The sequence below is a fragment of the Cyprinus carpio genome, chromosome B21, assembly GCF_018340385.1.
Source record: "Cyprinus carpio isolate SPL01 chromosome B21, ASM1834038v1, whole genome shotgun sequence".
Taxonomy (NCBI): domain Eukaryota; kingdom Metazoa; phylum Chordata; class Actinopteri; order Cypriniformes; family Cyprinidae; genus Cyprinus; species Cyprinus carpio.
Window position 1 is genome coordinate 16,255,802 of NC_056617.1, and position 18,437 is coordinate 16,274,238.

General features: G+C 35.1%; 1 protein-coding gene across 2 annotated transcripts; it reads right to left on the reverse strand.

Annotated features, from left to right (window-relative positions):
• Positions 1-589: 589 nt before the first annotated feature.
• LOC109045387 (Krueppel-like factor 5) lies at positions 590-13,454 on the reverse strand. 2 transcript variants are annotated; one of them, XM_042748129.1, is made up of 4 exons: positions 13,176-13,454; positions 7,486-8,278; positions 7,307-7,366; positions 590-1,960 (listed from the first exon to the last, which is right to left on the reverse strand). In XM_042748129.1, the coding sequence occupies exons 1-4, from the start codon at positions 13,308-13,310 to the stop codon at positions 1,782-1,784; spliced, it is 1,167 nt and encodes a 388-aa protein (XP_042604063.1). In that variant the 5' UTR covers positions 13,311-13,454; the 3' UTR covers positions 590-1,781. The 2 variants fall into 2 exon arrangements, with proteins under 2 accessions (XP_042604063.1, XP_042604062.1); XM_042748128.1 differs by having other exon boundaries at positions 13,140-13,453.
• Between the last annotated feature and the right edge of the window lie 4,983 nt (positions 13,455-18,437).

Consider the following 18,437-nt stretch of genomic DNA (forward strand, 5'->3'; position numbering starts at 1 on the left):
AGTTGCGCCCCACCCAATTTTAGTCCTTCGCTAACTGCAATTGTTGGTAGGATATTTTTTTTTCTTTTTTTTACAAGCTGACTCACTGTTTTAACTATACAGCGTTTAACAATATAAGTTTGAAAGTTAATAACAAAACAGGCGTGTGTGTTTAGTACAAAATTTTGCGACTGGAAAATCTGGAAACATGTTTTGCCTTTATGCTATTTATAAACAATTTAAAAACACTTCGTTATAAAGCCTAGGCATATTCCCTAAGCAGTTATGTCTAAGTCAAGGTTAGAACAATAATTAACTACAACAGTTGAAAACTAAAGATAATCAATCCTTAAATAGCCAACCTTAGTTTAAGGTAAGTTGTCATATGATATAGACCTACATAGATGCATAAGCAAGTCACCTTCTTATATAGTTCCAAGAACATTGTTCCTCATATAACATATCTTTTCCCATCACATAAGAAGGCCTAACCAGTTAGGCAATATTCAAATGACATTCCAGTAAGGACTTTATTTACAATCCTAGGACCAATCATGTTAGCATATGACAAAAAAAACAAAACAAACAAAAACAACTATTCAACAAGAAATGTAATTATTCTTTTATTTTCCAAAATTCTGTATTCAAACAAGTACATACAAAATGCTAAACTGATCACTTGGTATGCAAGATCTACAAACTCAATTCACCCACATTCAAAAAAAAAAAAAAAAAAAAAAAAAAAAAAAAATTCCCATTTGTTCATAATAAAAACAATTATCTTCAGAGTAAAGTATTTACAAGAAGTTTAACTTTAACTACAGTATGTACATTATTTTTTGATCCACCAGAGTTCCCCTCATAAGTGTAGGACATGTACACAAATAAAGGGAACTTGAGAACTTTTAAGCATTTATAAACTGCGGTCACTATGATGCATAGAGCCCAAGACAGGTCTCAAGGGTATTACAAAAGGCAAATGCTACAATGTCCACAACTAATATGAATAATTTGTTCTTGGGAAAAGTGAGGGATTGATGCACTTTCTTCATTTATTTTAAGTTTTAGATGACACTGCTGCATTTTGGTTCGCATAAAACAATCAACTCTCTTGTCAAATACATGTGAATAGCTAATATTTTTCTGGAAATTTGGCACACATGCTCAAATGCTTTTGTGAGCGCATTTGTCTCATTCATCAGCCTTTTCTCTGGCATTCAAAGAGCCGAAATGTCAAACATATGACTGATCTGAGTGCTTTTTTTAAACACTCTCATAAAGATCTGTATCCATGGATACACAACTGTGAGAACAGCAAACATTAGACTTACTACTTTTTTTTTATCATAACATTTTACCCAAATGCAAACAGCTCTTTGTGAGGGGGAAATTCCATATAAATATTGTTATTGTCATCTAAAATTAACAATTAACTATTACCTTGGAATTAATAAATCAAACTTTACATTTCAAGTTATTAGGAAGATGGTCCCAAAGGGACATTTTCAAATTTAGTCAGACAAAGTGGATGAAAGTCAAGTATAAAACTCATAACATATTTTCACATTAATCTACAGACATACACACATACAAAACTTATGTACAGTATACAGTTTACATTCTGCTGTAGCTCTGTGTTGTGATGCTGTTGTGATGTCCAGTCCTCTTCATGACAGTAAAAACGTTTGGAGTGCTGGTACGGCAGAGCTTTCATTGGTTTGATCTTCGTACATAACTGGCTGTGAAATATTTAGAACAATAAAACTGTTATAAAAGTTGAAAAAGTAAGGATGTGAAGTTGGTTAGTTTTGATGGCGCTTCATGTGCAGTGCCAGGTGGTCCGAACGAGAGAAGCAGCGACTGCAGGCGACACATTTGAAGGGTTTTGCGCCGGTGTGTTTGCGGTAATGCCGTGTCAGTTCGTCCGAGCGGGCAAAACGCCAATCACATCCTTCCCAACTGCACCGGTATGGCTTCTCACCTAGAAAAATCACAACAAAAAGATTATGCTGATTTACCTTAAAAACATCTTTATGTATCAGTTTTCTGTTGCAACGTAATTTATTCCTGTGATGACAAAGCTGAATTTTAAGCATCATTACTCCAGCGTCAATGTCACATGATCCTTCAGAAATAATTCTAAATTCTAATTCTAAATCAGAATGATTCTATACTTTAATTTGGCAATTCATACAACGTCCGGCTTGAACATGTTACAATGTGTATCGTGACATTTTTAAATGGCAGTTATAGAGGAATTAGACATGTATGTGCTTGTGGTTTAGAGAGTAATACAACTCCCATGTGTAAACACGGAAGTCATTTCCATGGTGCTTAACACACGCTGATAAGATCTGACATTGTGAGGTTTGCCACAGCACTGAATCCTGAAAAGCCACGTTCAGAGTGAACAGATAGCATTCATTCAACACATGTGACCCTAAACTACCACTGTATCTGTATGTTTGTGCATCATAGAGAGACAAATGAAGGGGAAAGGGAAACAAAGTGAGAGAGGATTTCTAATATATTTCCAATTTATAATTCAAATCTTTAATGCGTTCCATTAGCAAATGTCAAACTAAAATCCTAGCCTTTCTTTTGGTAACATGTTATTTCATGACAACTAAAGTTTGACTGACAGATGTAAGCAGGAGCTTTTGTTCGGTCGATTTTCATGTACAATAGGTAAGGTTTGTGTTCAATGCCTGAAATAAATCTTTATTTAGTACAGGTATGTTGTTGTGAATGTCCTGACTTATTATGAGAAGGGACTTTTTTTTTTTTTACTATCCATAAATATTTCTTACCGCCCACTAGTTTCTTAAAAAATCCATACACAGTAATACACAACATAATTTATTTATTTGTAAATATAATTTATTCCTGTGATGCAAAGCTACATTTTCAGCAGCCATTACTAGTTGTCAGCGTCACATAATTCATCATAAATCATTCAGATTTGGTGTTCAAGAAATATTTATTCTTGTTATCAATGTTAAGATGTCAAGCTGCTTAATATTTTTGCCAAAACAACAAGACAATTTTTTTTTCAAGATTCTTTAATAATAAAAAAGAAATACATTTTATATGTCTGCACTGTCACTTTTGATCATCCTGAATAAAAGTATCAATTCCTATACAAAAAAAAGTTATCAAAGTTTATAAAGCTACCAATCACTGACATTTTATTTACTCGACAAAGACATTTTTAACTTTCATTTGTCACTTAGGACTCTGATTATAGTCCAATAAACACCAGTTTTCCATAAGAGGTGTTTAACCACATAACATCAAACAATAATTGTTGTTTTGAAACACAATGTTTCAGTTCAACCTACTAATTTCAGCACAGTGAAACTACACAGCTCTCAGAAATAACTGAAGAGAGCACAACTTTTGCTCTTTGACTAGCTCTCTAAATTGTGCTGAAAACTGATGCTTTTAGCTTAGTGCTCATACCTCCCCCTTTTCTATACGTGAAACCAGAATTCAAAAGGAGATGAACCAATGTCTGGCAAAGGCTTTCAATAGCTCAGAGTCATGAACAAGTTAATGCGCCCCTTCAAACACTTCAGACAGAGATATTATTTGGTTAGCAGGAGGTTGGGCAACGGTTAATCTGTTATCGCTAAAGTATTTTACTGCTCACACAACCATTATAAAGACAAAAATGTGGAAGTTGAATATTGCTAATCATCTATTTCACCATCATAAGAATACTAAGAACAACAATCACTATTAACCTGTATTCACTTAAAACCACAAGGAATACTAATCAATAATGACAATCGCTAATAATCACCACAACCTTGCGTGGATACCCATAAAACGGCAATTGTAAGGTTTTTATCAGCGGCTTCTGTTTGAGGAAGGTGGGCAACAAGTTCCATTACTAAGATAATACAGGACTTTCATAAACGCACCAAGTGCCCTTGAAGTAATTAGTCGAAAAATAAATCAAATAAATAAAAAATTATCACAAGCATTGTGAAAGCTGTTTAGGTAGTGATTTAGGTAGTGAATGCAGGGTTGGGCTTCTAGAATATATTCTGTAACATTCCTATAATGCATGTTTAAAAGTTTTTTTTTGAGGCATAATCCAAGCTAGCTGCTTACATTACTCCTTAAATTACAAAGCTAACAAGTTTTGCAGGCTTGTATTTAATTGCTTTGTTAGAGCACATCTTGTACATCCTGACATACTTTTAATCAAGAAAAGAACATATCATTCCTGAAGACATCAAAATTACACGTGTTATCAACCTGTTCTGACTTTCATCTGTCAGCACGGAATGTTCTAGAGCTCTTAAACTGTTGTTTGACAGCTTTCAGTGCGGCGGGTTGATTCCCAACCCCCAACATCTTTTGAAACACAACTCCATGTCCACCTGAGGAGTGACTACCTGACCTGTGACAACATAAACACACCTTTCAGATGGACAGAGAGCGAAACAACAGGCTCATCAGAAAAAAAAACATGTCAGTTTTTTCTGAAACATATGAACATTAATCTGGCAACATTTTATTAAATTGGTTTTTGTACATATCGCAGCAGTTCTGCAATTGAATGTCTGGTAAGAGTGCTAAAAGATTAACGTGATAACAATAATGCAACAAAAACACTTTAGAATAGGGAACACATATTCATTATTAACAAAGAGTTTTCCCTGAACAAACTCCTAATTTGCTGCTTATTAATAGTTAGTAGTTGTTAAATTTAGGGATGGGGTTGGATTAAGGGATCTAAAATACAGTCATGCAGAATAAGGCATTAATATGTGCTTTATAAGTACTAATACGCATGCGTATTCATGCTTATGAGCAACTAGAAAATAGTGAGAACTGGTCCTTAAAATAAAGTGCTACCAATAATTCTGACTGGATATTCTATATTACTCTATAGCCTATATTAAAATGCCAGTTGCTTCATTGCCGTTAACAGCCTACAGGCTATTTTCATTAAACTTCTCTTTTGCCAAATAATTTAGTTTGATTTTACTTTATGTGCATGGGAATTTTAATGTTTTAGTGGAATTCATTATTTTAAAAATAACCTATTTAAAAATCGAAAAATTAAAAATCTCAAAAAGCATTTTTAAAAACTGGCAAATCAAGTTTTGCCAAATTTATTTAATGTCTTTAACTTACCTTAATTTACTCAGTTATTTACATATAACTGTAATTAATGTACTGTGATAATCATGTATTTTTTATATTTGTTAAATGAATTGACAGCCCAATTATTATAATACATTTAACTATTTATTAAATATTAGTGTGTTTAACCATAGTGCAATAAGCCACACAAGGCCAAGCTTTACAGTGATTTTACCATGGTTTTATGCCTAAAAATGCCTCTTAACTGTGATAAAATTATTGTAATCAAATCAGTATAATTCTTTAGTTTTATCCATGCTAACATGTTTTGCATCTACTTGATTTCACAATGTACCACATGGGAACATACGTTTTATACAAAGCTTAAAGAGTTACGAAGATACCTCTAGGGTGCCAGGAAGTGAGAGTACAACAATAATTATACCTCAGGCTACAGGGAATCCCTCTACATTCTCGGTGACCACCCCGAAATGATTATAAAAGAATGAAGAAAGAAGGCAGAAAAGGTGCTTTTATCAGCTTAATGTCATGTGAAAAAAATTAGACCAATTTGTGTTGGGAGAGAAGATTTCGGTTTCATTCTAAAGTGTGGTTGGATTGCAGTGGGTTCATCTTACGCCGAGCTGAACACACTGAAACTTCCAAGTTCTTTTCTCCCGGCGGTGCACTCCTCCCCCCCCGAATGCAGTCAGTAAAAGCAGGAGGAACAGGTTTTTCCTCCACCACTTGACGATTTCCCCCTCGGGAAAGCATGCAGGGCTTGTACAGGCATGCAGACACAATGTGTATAAAAGCATGAAAAGAGAGTCAATTAATCTCTCCCTCCACCCTGTTCTCTGTCTTTCTACATCTCTTGTCCTTGGGCTGTCATCTCTGTGCGAGCTGTTGCAGTATTTGTAGTTTTTGTGTTGATGGTACATTGCAACTGGTCAAGTAGTAACAACTGCTTCTAACTTTAGAAGAATAGTTAGCTCGACCTTATATTATTCCAAACCTCTATGACTTTCTATCTACTGTAGAAAGTTTGAAAACTGTACCTATCATTCTTTTACATGCAAAAAATTATTCAGAAGACCTATGAATCACTTATGCCCATACAGTCTTTTGAAAGAGCCGTTAACTGATGCAAATAATTATTTATAATAATCTCACTGAGCTTGATCTAAAAGAACTTTCAGCCGGATTGAAAGGAGTGGTATATACTGTTCATTAAATAAATAATATAATCCATGTAAACACTGGAATCTATTTTCTTAATCAGATGGTGCCAAAAAAATAGTGCCACGATGCGTATGCTTACATTCAAGCTAGCTTTCTCTGGTTCTGAACTGGCTGCCTGGACAACACACATGTGCAGAAGTTTTGTTCAGAATACATGTGAGTCACATGTAAACTAGTGCATGTAAACATACACACTGAGTAAGCGAGCTGAATTGGCTTAAGTTTGGATTAATTCACGAAACTAAGACTTTTGGTTGTCCTAGGGAAAAATACATTCTGAAATGTATTTGAAATACATTTATTTCATGTTAAGTAAGAATATTAATACATTTATACACTAAACTGGTATACTTACAGTCTACTAAATTGGAACAACTCAAGATACACTATATCTGATTGTGCTACAGTGGAACTATTGCAAGTATACTTAATTTAAAGACATTATTAAAAAATATTGTTCAAATATCTTAAAATCCTCATCAATAGTGACGTTAAAACACATTTTAGGCTTAATATTAAGAAATGCACATTGTGCAAAAGTAGAACTCCAAATAAATTTGAATTAAAAATTTGATCAGTAAGTCTCAAGCAATATGTCAGTAAATATGTTAATAGATTTTAACTATACTTATAATGAAATAAATGTATTTTAAATATATTACTTTTTTACTAAGGTGGTTTTGCAAACCGAATCAATCATTCAAATCAGACACACGGATGTCAAGATTATGATACAGTACATTTTGTTTGTTCCTCAAACAGAGCTATTGTATAACATCAGAAGACTTGTGGGATACTTTTACATTTTATTTTTGCACTGTTTTTGAAGCTTGAAAAGCCTCGGTCTCTTTGTAACTGTATGAAAAAGTCCTTCATTTTCCCCTTTCTCCACATCATATAGAGTTGGAATGGCATTAGGGTGAATAAATAATGATATAATTTTTATTTTAGGGTGTCAATGTTAGAGCTTGATTTAATTTCTTACCTGTGTGAGTCCTTTGGTGTGCTTTCAAGTGAGAGCTCTTTGTGTAAACTTTGGCGCATCCTGGTACAGAGAAAAATTGTCCAGATGTTAGTTGACAAACGTCCCTGATAATCTCTGCCCATCTTCAGGATGGCATGGCACATGTAATCCAAAATTACTTAGTGGAATAGCACACTAACCTGGGAAGTCACAATGATGAATCCTTCTCTTCTCCAGCTCAGGGTTGCTCCGCCGGTTGTATCTGGGTCCCGTGAGGATGCCCTGACCGTGGGCCATTAGCATGGAGTGAGGGGTCATCTGACCAACCTTCATTCCAATTCTAGCCTGGTACGGCGGGGGAGGGTGAACAGAGGAAATGAGCTCTGCCTGGTTCTCGGGACTGCCAGGCTGGGAGTTGGGGGGCGACGGAGGCAAACTGTGCGGCTGGGGTGAAGTGTAGAATGGCTCGGGCATGACAAATTCGCCAGATTGCGTCGTCAAGGCCACTGTGTTCAGGTTGAGCATGGTCCTGCCAGATGCACCGATTCCATTCATCGATTGACTCTGGGAGAAGGTCATTGTGGTAAGGTCGCTACTGCTGACGGGCATCTGGTAGACCGCCGGCTGCTGAGGGCCGATGTGGAGCTCGTCTGTGACGTTTATGTCAGGTTTGATAAAGAGGCTGTTGACCGTCTGGGGCACGCTGAAGACAGAGGTGAATTCGGGGAGAGTCTGAATGCTACAGGGTTCATCCACCCCTGGCTCAATTTTGATTTGATGCACCTGAGGTTTGTTTGGACGATAAAGGCCCGTGCGAAGGTGTGTGGTATTGGGTAGGATAACGTTGATGTTGAGACTGTAAGGGGCTGGCTTCTCATCTGCAAAATACTCATCCACCACTGAGGCGCTTTCCCGACGGAACTTCTTATCCGTAATGTTTGGGGAAACCAGTGGGGTGATTTGGGGCAAATATTTATCCATCTCCATCCGTGTCTGAAACAAACAGAAGATGATTATTATGAAATAACACTAGTGTGCATTGCTCCTGCTAATTCAATTGATTATTTTATCCAAATTTAATGTCATTGTGTGCAATCAAATTCAATTTGTAAAATGGAAGTTATTAATTGAAAATGTATTTGTTTGAATAATTTTCATCAGTCATAACCAGATGTACAATTGACATAAAACTGAGTTGACATTACTTTTTTATTATTTAAATAAAATAAAATAAACATTTGGTTTAATTAATTTAGCAATTTAATAAATAAAAGTTATTTATTTATGACTTCTTGTATGCTAGAAAATAGCCAATGGCCCTCTCAATTTTGGCAAAATGCCTAAAAAATTTTGTTGCAGCAGAATTTATTTGAATTTTCTTTGCATCTAGTAGCCATAACTAAAGAATTTTGAGTTGTAAAACAAGACCACAACCGAAACTGGAAACCAAATTATGCATTAATTCAATTGGAAATGTTTAATTCAAATGGAAATTCAAATGGAATTGAATTTGTATTGATTGAATGATTAATTCAAATGGAAATGTTTCTTCTCGATTTAATTAAGTTCACTGTATGCTTTTATTTTTGATTGTATGCCGTCCATGTTTTGTGCATGCTTTAGTAATTGGATTAGCTGCCATCAAACTGAAATGTCTGCTCTGCCATTTTACCCTTTTTGCTTCACCACAGCTGTTTAAAAGATTGTATTTGAAAAGGGAGATCAGGCCAGCATATACTGTGTTATTGTCTTTCACAGTTGATTTGTGAATGCAGCGCCAGGTACAAGCAGTGGGAGATCATTCCCTGCTTTAACCATGCACACAAAGGCAAGTTCAACGGAGCAGCTCTGCGTAGTGCTCCAATGCAGCACAGAGTAAACAGAAACCTCATAGGTGTGGCGGCCATGAAGGATTGGAACACAAAGCAAAACCAAAACAGTGACATGTGATAGCAAGGGGAGATATGGGCACAAACAATGTACAAAAATAGAACTCTAAAAACGAGTGCACCCTGGAGAGCCATTCAGGTGCAACGGTGCTGTGAACTCCTGAGACTGAAAAATGAGGGCATTTGTGCGTTAATGAAGGACCAGATTTACCAAACCAGTCAATTGGCAAGTCAAATGTGTGATGATGAATTGGTTAGCATATGCAAAAACCTGAACAGCCTAAATACCTGTCTTGAACAAAACGTTCAGTGTTGAACCAAAAAAAAAAAACTAACCAACAAAGCACGAGACCTCTAGTGAAAATGCTTATATTTAGCATATTATTTTATACAAAAAATACATGAATGGATTTTAGAATGACTTTGGTATGTCGTCATATTGCTTTAAGGACACTAGTGCTCAAGCTGCATGTGCTACATTCTTAAAAACATACTCTTTGTATTCGTGTTGGATTCATGATTCTTTTTAAATATATATATATATATATATATATATATATATATATATATATAATTTTCAAGAAAAGTTTCAATTAAATTACTTGTGGTGTAACTATTGAGTAAAATTAATAACATTTGGAATTTACACCTTGAATACACATGAGCACATAGTTCTAATCTTTATTTTTTAATTCCTAAAAGATTTTAAATGTTATATATAGAGAGAGAACTATACAAGAACTAAAAAATATAAGTTCTATTTTTTTAAGAACTTTGATGTTGTTGCAGACATTTGGACCCCACTTAAAACACACAGCTGCCTTTATTGTTGAACTTATTGCAGTCATTATATTTGACAATAAATTTTTTCAAAAGCACTGTAATGTCCAGCTGTCTGAAGTGGCAGCTATGTCAACAATAAGGCATGTATTGTCAAAATGCATTTCCTTGACAACCCACTGATGTGGTTTCATGTACAAATATCTTCATCCTTTCAGGTAACTCATACCCTAACATGTGAGGTCATGTACTCTCGGGGAATGTACAATGAGTGCTGATACTTTTGCAGCTTTTCATATCGCTGTGGATGAGCCATTTATTACAAACAATTGTACTCTCACAACGTTAACGTCAACAACTGCACCTTCATCCCCATCAGGCCAGCTTTGGAAAGCTAAAACCATGTAATTAATGGAAAATAGCTTTCGATTTATCTCCAGCCCTGCCCTTAGTCCTGGGCACAAACAGGCCTTGTGTTGTGTGGTACTGGCAAAGAGGCAAGTGCCCTTGGCTACAGCTTCCGTTGGCCTTAGAGACCCGGTTCTGTTCACTGAGTTTGTGTGAGGAGAATGAACAGCAGCTGAACCCTGGCCCAAGAACTGAGTTAATGATTGGAGAACATTTACAATGGCTAAGTTATGTATTTTAGGGACCGATAACGGCTGGGAGCCGAGTTAGGCATAAAAATAATCTTTGAGATAAATAAGCCAGAGGTTTCCGTGTCGCTCAGTGTCGACGTTCGTTGAAAATATGGCTCACTTCATTCACTCTTTAAAGGGTTAGTTCACCCAAAAAAGAAAATTCTGCCATCATTTCTCTCACCCACATATTGTTCCAAAACTGTATGACTTTATTTCTTCAGCCAAAAAATAAATAAATAAATAAATAAATAAATAAATAAATAAAGTCATCCAATAAAATCTAAAGTGTAAAAATTTAAAGAATGTTTTGTCCATAAAATTAAAGTCAATCGGATCTAAAACATTTCACTGCATGAAAACCAAAAAAACAACAACAACAACAACAAAAAAACTAAGACATAATTAAAAAAAATATATACCTTCTTTTATCTTTCACAGATTGACATGAGGGTGAGTAAATGATGATAGAATATCAGTATAGTTTTTGCTGAAAAATCCCTTTAAGAATGTGACGCGTTAAAACGTCAAATATCTTATCCATTAAAAAAGTCTTATTATTTGTAAAGGAGCACATGAAGCTCAGAAGCCTTGGAAACGGCATGATATTTGTCTTCCGAACTGTTTCTCCGACGTGAGATTTCGCAGCTTATTCCACAGTCCGAATACCCTGTTAGCCGAATTTCCTAATTACAACACAAAAGGTCTTTCCCTTTGAAATAATCGTCTTTTATGGCCTAAAAGGAATTCAAAAAGATGGAGATTTGTCCACAGATCCCCATAAAACCAGACTGATAGGCTTCTTGTCTGTTTACTGGAGCCATAACTGCACAAATCAGCCGAGGGCAGCAGCAAGAGAAAACAAAACCTTTGAGACGAAAATGATGCTTTATGGCTTTGGGGGAAATAGATAACAGTTGTTTTGGCTTTTCAGGACCATGAGGAACCATCTTGACTACTCTTCACAGCAGTGACCGCTGGCTTTGTAACAGAAAATTAAAGTAAATTACTGCAATAGAGATGCGTGACACTGCAAGACGATGTGACTCAGCCATGTCTTATGATTAGATGTGCCAAATCAATCATGTAATTAAGATAATCTTTATTAATAATCATGACTTTTGTTGGTTTCGGATAATTTTAGCAATCTAGTTTAATTAAGACTTTGATTATGACTCTTTTAATAGCAGGTACTTTTCCCAATAAGTACTGGGGGTCATGAGGTCAGACATGTGCTTCTCGTCACCAACCGAAAACAAGGGAAGAGAGACCATGCGAAGGACCAGGCTGATTTCTTCAGTGTAGCCAACAACCTACATGTTCCCTGTGGCCTTACGAACTTTTGAAGAAGTGCAACGAGGTCATCAGTCATTGGCTTAGCCAGTCATAAACTAGTGGTGTTCTAGTTAGGACGTCATATAATCCAACACAGCACATTCGATTCACATTTCAGACCCAACCATTGTGGACTGAGATATGATAATTAAAACAGAAAATCAAACATCATAGAAATATATAGCAAATACTTGTGGACATTGTGATACTTTAAAGGAAGTCTGACCAAAGGCAAAGAGCAAACTGAGTTTTCTTTTAGGGCAAACTAAATCTTAAACTTTTGACTAACACTGTCACAGTGTTAAATGACACTATGATTTTCTACATAACTTCAAACTGTGCATTAAAGTTGCTAAGCAATTGTGTATTGTATCTCACAAAAAAAAAAACAAGGTAATAAAAGTAAATGGTTCTATTCTTTGATTCCTTCGCTTTCAAGCACACTTTACAGTATGCACATTTTACTCTTATAATGATGTTTTGAAAACCTGAACTTGTGTTAATGTTGTAGTATCAATGTAAAAGTTGTTTCAATGATCTCTCCATCTGAGATAATATATTCACAGCAAAGTCAAGTTAGAGTCAGCTATAAACTAGACTACGTACAGAACTACATGACGTCAGTGTTTATTGCAAAACTGACATGCGGATTTAAAGAAAAATTTGCGTTACTGCATAAAGAACGGCGTTAAAGACATTAACTTTAGTAACTTCACAGTTAATCTAATTCTGATTTCTTTCAATTGCTGAAATGTAAAAAAAAAAAAAAAAAAAAAAAAAAAAAAAAAAAAAAAACGATTAGATTGATTGTTTTGGTGTTCATCATAATACTAATACTAATACTAATACTAATAATACATTGCATAAGCAACTATTCATACTTATCATGCTAAATTAATAAATGTAAACGCAATGCCAGATAAACATCAGTTTAGTTGACTCTTATTTGAAGATGTAACATGCAGACTTCAACGAGAGTAGTTTGATAGCTACGCCTGTAATATTTAACATATTTTATAAATAATACTTAACAAATACAAATAAAAAACAGACACTTGCATTACAGAAAGTAATGATTTTTTTTTTTTTTTGTTACTGAGCAAGTGCTTTCTCTTAAAAGTGCATCTGTTCTAATATATTTTTGTGAGGTTTTGACATTTAAATATTTTTGTTTTCCAGTTTAAGTCAGACACCACAGAGCTCATGTCATACCTGAGCCATTTCGACAGAGTTTGTTGCTAGTCTCACCGCGGGTTTGACGTGCTCAAACACAGAAGAGTCCTCCGGCCCATCCGCGCTACACATCCGCACGGGTTTAAGCTGCGTGAAAACAGCCCTTTCTTCTGTATTCGGAGCTCCAACGGCCAGTCCTACACTTGCCATTTCTATATGCAAATATCGGATATTATATTTGAATCTTATTTTTATTTACGAATACACATATACGTGATTATTGTAAACGTCCTTGTCGTTACATCCAGACGAGCGGTGTATCCAAATACCCTCCCCGTGTCACTCAGGTAGTCTTACCTGTTGTAAAGTATCACGCTGTGAAAACGTAGTACTTGAGTGACAGCTGCGTTAGCCATTCAAAGCGAAGGAAAGAGCGCCTTCTCCAATCAAAGAGCAGGTAGGCGTGGCTCACCTGAGAGGTGTATAACATTGAGGCGTTGCTTTTCTGTATACCCATCAGGAAATCTATACTAAGGCTTTCGTATTGTAAACTATTTCTGTGCTCACTATGGAAACGAACTTTTTTCTTTTTGTGACGAGAACCCTGTATATTTTTTTATGCTATTAAATGGCTTTAACAGGGCTCTCAAGTCTGGTTTATTGGCTGGTTTTGTACATCACTTTATCGTTCAGCTATAGACCAGCTTACAGGCTTGGAAACCAGCAAACAACCTAAACTTGCTCATGTATTTATTTATTTATTTTTACAGAAAAAAAATATTTGCCTCAGACATCACGTTCACTTAATGAATTAACTATTTCGTTGCAGTTGACAAGTTGCAAGTACACCTAATTTAGGTTTAAAATCTGCATTATTTATTTTGCATTATTCATAATTAAACATAATTTTAAAACTGAATTGACTATAAACAACATATTTTCAGCTTGCATAAATAAATATATTTTATTACTACATTGTCTGGCTCTCTAAGTCATAATAACATAATTCCATAGCTCCCACACAGACATTACATAAGGCTTTTGTGCATATTGTAACATGCCCATGTATAGTGATTATATTAAAGCAGACTAACTTACAATTGAAAATCTGTAAATCCCGCTTCACCTGAAAGCTGTTTTTGTTTTTTTTTATGAGTATTTTATGGGGGAGAAAAATTTTAGAGTGTGTATGTTTTTATATGATGTGTCTAAATGTGGGGAGAGAGGGTGTGTGTAAAAAAGATGTGTGAACTGTGCAGGTGTCACTGTTTAGGGCCAATTCGGAAGGAACTGTATTTGTGAGAGAGGTCAGACAAGGTGGAAACACCTGTTTCTGGTTTTAAATGGGGTTGCTGCATCACGAAAGTTACATGATGCAAAGATTCACTGAGCTCAGTGCAGTATGCCAAAAACCTGCCATGCATTGTGTAATGCGTACATTATATAATGTACATTATGTAATGCCAAAAAGGATAGCAATGCTTACTTTTATATAAAATCCATTTAAAGTCACACAGAGTTTAAAAACAAAACCCTGCTGTTTCTTAAAAACAAAAGGCTTATTATTATTTTTTTATATGAATGTTGAATGATATGGGCATACAAAGTGACGAAGTGAAGGATCTTGGTGACAGACTCTATAGACTCTAATTATAATAATTTGCCACAAAATGTTAGTTGTCAGGACTCAACACCTCACAGTTCAGAACATTAAGTATTCTGTGCCCATCAATCACTTTTGACATTCCAGAACATTCTATGGAATGATCTGCATAATGTGAACCCATATATGCAGAAGAAGGTATTACTTGTGTGGGTATATGTGTATGATTTGCAGGGGCGCCGAAATAGGGGGAAGGTTAGGATGATTCCAAGAGCAATTTTTACGTGGTCACAGGGGGCCCTGAGTCAATATAATGATCAGGGGGCCCGGAAACCATAGAGGTGCACCTTATGATTTGTATTTTTATTCTTATTCATGAATTTAAATAGAAATTAAACTGTGGTAAAAAACAAAACAAAAAAAAAAAACATTCAGGATGCCGTTCCAGTATAAATATTATAGGAGACAAATTTAGATAAGTTAAAATGAGAAGATTATTGCACAAAGTTTTATGTATGATATTTTTTATACAAAAAAAGTTTATAAAAACACGTCAAGACAAACTTTGACAGATAGATAGATAGATAGATAGATAGATAGATAGATAGATAGTTCAATATACTGCTCAATTCAATATTTCTGTCATTCCTATTCAAATTCCTATTCATAGTGTTTTTAGGTGGGGCCAATTAAATTCAACTTCCGTCTCATGAACTCATATCTTCCGTCTCATATCTTCACATGATATAAAACACATTTTAAAGGAACAATTAACCCTACAGCAGTCTCTTACTCACCCTCATGTTGTTTCAAACATGTATACTATTGTTTTCTATGCAACACAAGAGGGAATACTTTGAAAAGAAATGCATGAAAATTATTCGAAATATCTCCTCTTGGATTCCACAGAAGAAAATAAAACAAAATAAATAAAACACACAAAAAAATATATTATTTAACTCTAATATAACTATTGCTTTAACAGCTGTAACAATCATTCAACATCACTTAACATTTAATCATGTAAAGTGTAAATACAGGAACTTTTCAAACGTTTTGAAACCAATAGTGGCAAAACAGGTAAAAATATCTGCCACATAAAATCACCTGAAACATTCAGTAAAAGAATAACTAGGATACTGAATGTGTGCTTATGCAGAATTAAGTACACTAACTATTAAAGAATCTTGCCTGAGGACCTTGAGAGCGGCAAGTGTGCTTGTGTAATCAACAGACCTGTCTTTGCCTGGCTTGTATCAAATTTGCATGGGCAATTGGTTGATGGATTGAGGTGAGTTTCAGTGTGTGGTTACTAGTGCTCTGCCTGCAATTGCTCACCTTCCTGAGGTCAAATTACATCAGCAGCTCTCTCACACACACTCCTGAACACGTGTGCTATGGGGTAATACACAGGTATCCACTCATGCTGTGTTTCGATGCAGTTTTGCTTCATTTTTATGCCTCATTTGTCCAATTGAAGTGTCAAAGAGAATGACAGATGTCCTACCATGAACATTCACCATTTAGCATCTTGTTTTTTTGTTGCTGGAAAACCTCTCTCAGTACATTTTCACAGTCAACAGCACAAAATGGCCTCACAACAACTCTGTAAATGAATATCTGAGCATTGAAAGTAACTGATGCATTCCGGGGGCCAGAGAGCCAGTGCCGGCTATGGATTTGAGAGCCAAATGTTGACTGAGGGAGGGTGTCCTTCAGCCCTGAATAGGCCCCGATTGTTCTCCCCTATTACAGCACCGCAGCTAAAATGTGTACTTTTCAATAAGGTAAGAATCAGAATTGATCTAAGCAAACCATGCAGCGCTAACCAACCGTGTACACACCCAGACTCTCATTGTTAAATGACAGAATGAGTAGTGTGACAAAAGGTGAAAAATTTATTTTTTTTGTTCCTCCGGTGAATACAAACTATGACCACTTTCTAAAACACAATGCTCATAATGTAGAAATGCATTACAGTGTCCTATAATTCACAGTTGGGATTTTGTGTTGGCTGTACACTGAGAGCATTCAGAAAAATTAGCAGCACATGACCTCTATGTCTCCCTCATACTTTCTCACATATAAATACATACACATACAAAACAATGTATGTCAAATCTAAAATTGCTTCTGGCTTTAAATGTCCTCAGTGACAGGATTTTGAAACCAAAACAGAACCAAACATCTTTCTACATCTGTGAACTTTTCAGGAGAATTAATCTAAAACTCAACATGTTCATTATGGACAAAGCTTTTATTTTTTGTATATTTATAAACTAATTTCTCAGGTTCACCTTATGTGGCCTTCACAATGAGTTAAGCTAATCATTCCATTATGACCAACCAGTTGCAGTCAACTCAAATATGCAATTAAAATAGCCTACTGTTGTTTTCATTTCATGATTTCAGATGGACAGGGATTTTTTTTTAAGTTCCTAGCATGCTTTGTGTACCACTGGATGCTATAAAGTTAACTGCTAAAAAAAAAAAAAAAGATTTGATAAGTGTGAGACTCTGACCAGCAGAACACTAATCACCATGATGGGGACCAACTGTTATCAGCAAAACGATATGTACATAAAAAGCAGTATTTTTAACTTCTTAGGTTTATTAATTTTTTTCAAATAGTACACTATAAGTTTCTAAATTTTACAGAAAAAAATGTAAAAATGCTACAGTAAACACATTAATTGAACTGTAAGTCACCTTATCATATACAGCAAAAAACTAGTTTAGCATTGAATTATATATAATTTTAGAATGCTATCAAAATGATGTTTTTTTCCGAACTAAAAGCTATGAATTTATGGTGAAAAACAGTAAAGGAAGTCCTTGTGTGACATTTACTGTGTTTTATCCTGATTGGTGTTTTGTCTTTGTGCGTATAACCCTGTTCACTGTCTATATATGAGTATTGACTTTGTTTAATGTCATCCTTGCGAGGAACTCTGGTTTATTATCTTGCACCACCTCTATTAAGATGTTTCTACAGTGTACACTACAAGTGTTGAGAAGTAATTGTGAATATGTAAGTAAATATAACTACAATGTTTAAAATACACAGCACATTAGTGTTTACAGTGTATGTCTGCAGTCATAAGTTTGGCTGAAATAATTTTGTCCAGGTCTCAGTGACTACTGTACATAAAGTATGTGAAGATTAGTAAGGGTCGAGCAATGTTGCTTTTGAATTTCAATAAGGACACAGACAACTTTTCACATACATTGCAGCTCTGAAAAGAGACACCTGGATAAACAAAATGGGCAAAATCACAATAGTGCAGAAGGACTACATATAGGCCATTTGAAGCTTTACAAATATGTTGCAAACAATGTGAGCTATTGTAAATCTTGAAATGAAAACATTTGTTGCGACATTAAGTGGAGAAACTTTGTTTTAACCATTATGATATATCTTGACTATTAATATAACTGTTAAGATTTGCTTGTCTATAGTACAAAGTTTTATTTTCTGACATTCTGTTTCTTACCACTGTAAATTTTAACCAGACTGTTTACCCTTTTTTGTTAAAAAAGACTTCAAAGATCTTATTGATAGAAAGACAAAGAGCAAATATCAATACACAGAAAAGAACTGACAACCCACAGACCTTATATGAATAACTATTATATGAATCACAAGGAAACCAAAGGGTTAATGAAGACATATGTTTGCTTTATGCTCTAACAAAATGACATATGTCCATGTCCATTAAAACGTCTTTGAGATC

What these genes read in the sequence shown, in the direction of transcription:
- LOC109045387 (XM_042748128.1), bottom strand. Translation starts at nt 13,310, where the DNA reads ATGGCAAGTGTAGGACTGGCCGTTGGAGCTCCGAATACAGAAGAAAGG. An exon ending in ACTCTGTCGAAATGGCTCAG is followed by an intron (nt 8,279 to 13,139) that starts GTATGACATGAG and finishes TGTTTGTTTCAG; the next exon opens with ACACGGATGGAGATGGATAA. An exon ending in TCATCATTGTGACTTCCCAG is followed by an intron (nt 7,367 to 7,485) that starts GTTAGTGTGCTA and finishes TCTCTGTACCAG; the next exon opens with GATGCGCCAAAGTTTACACA.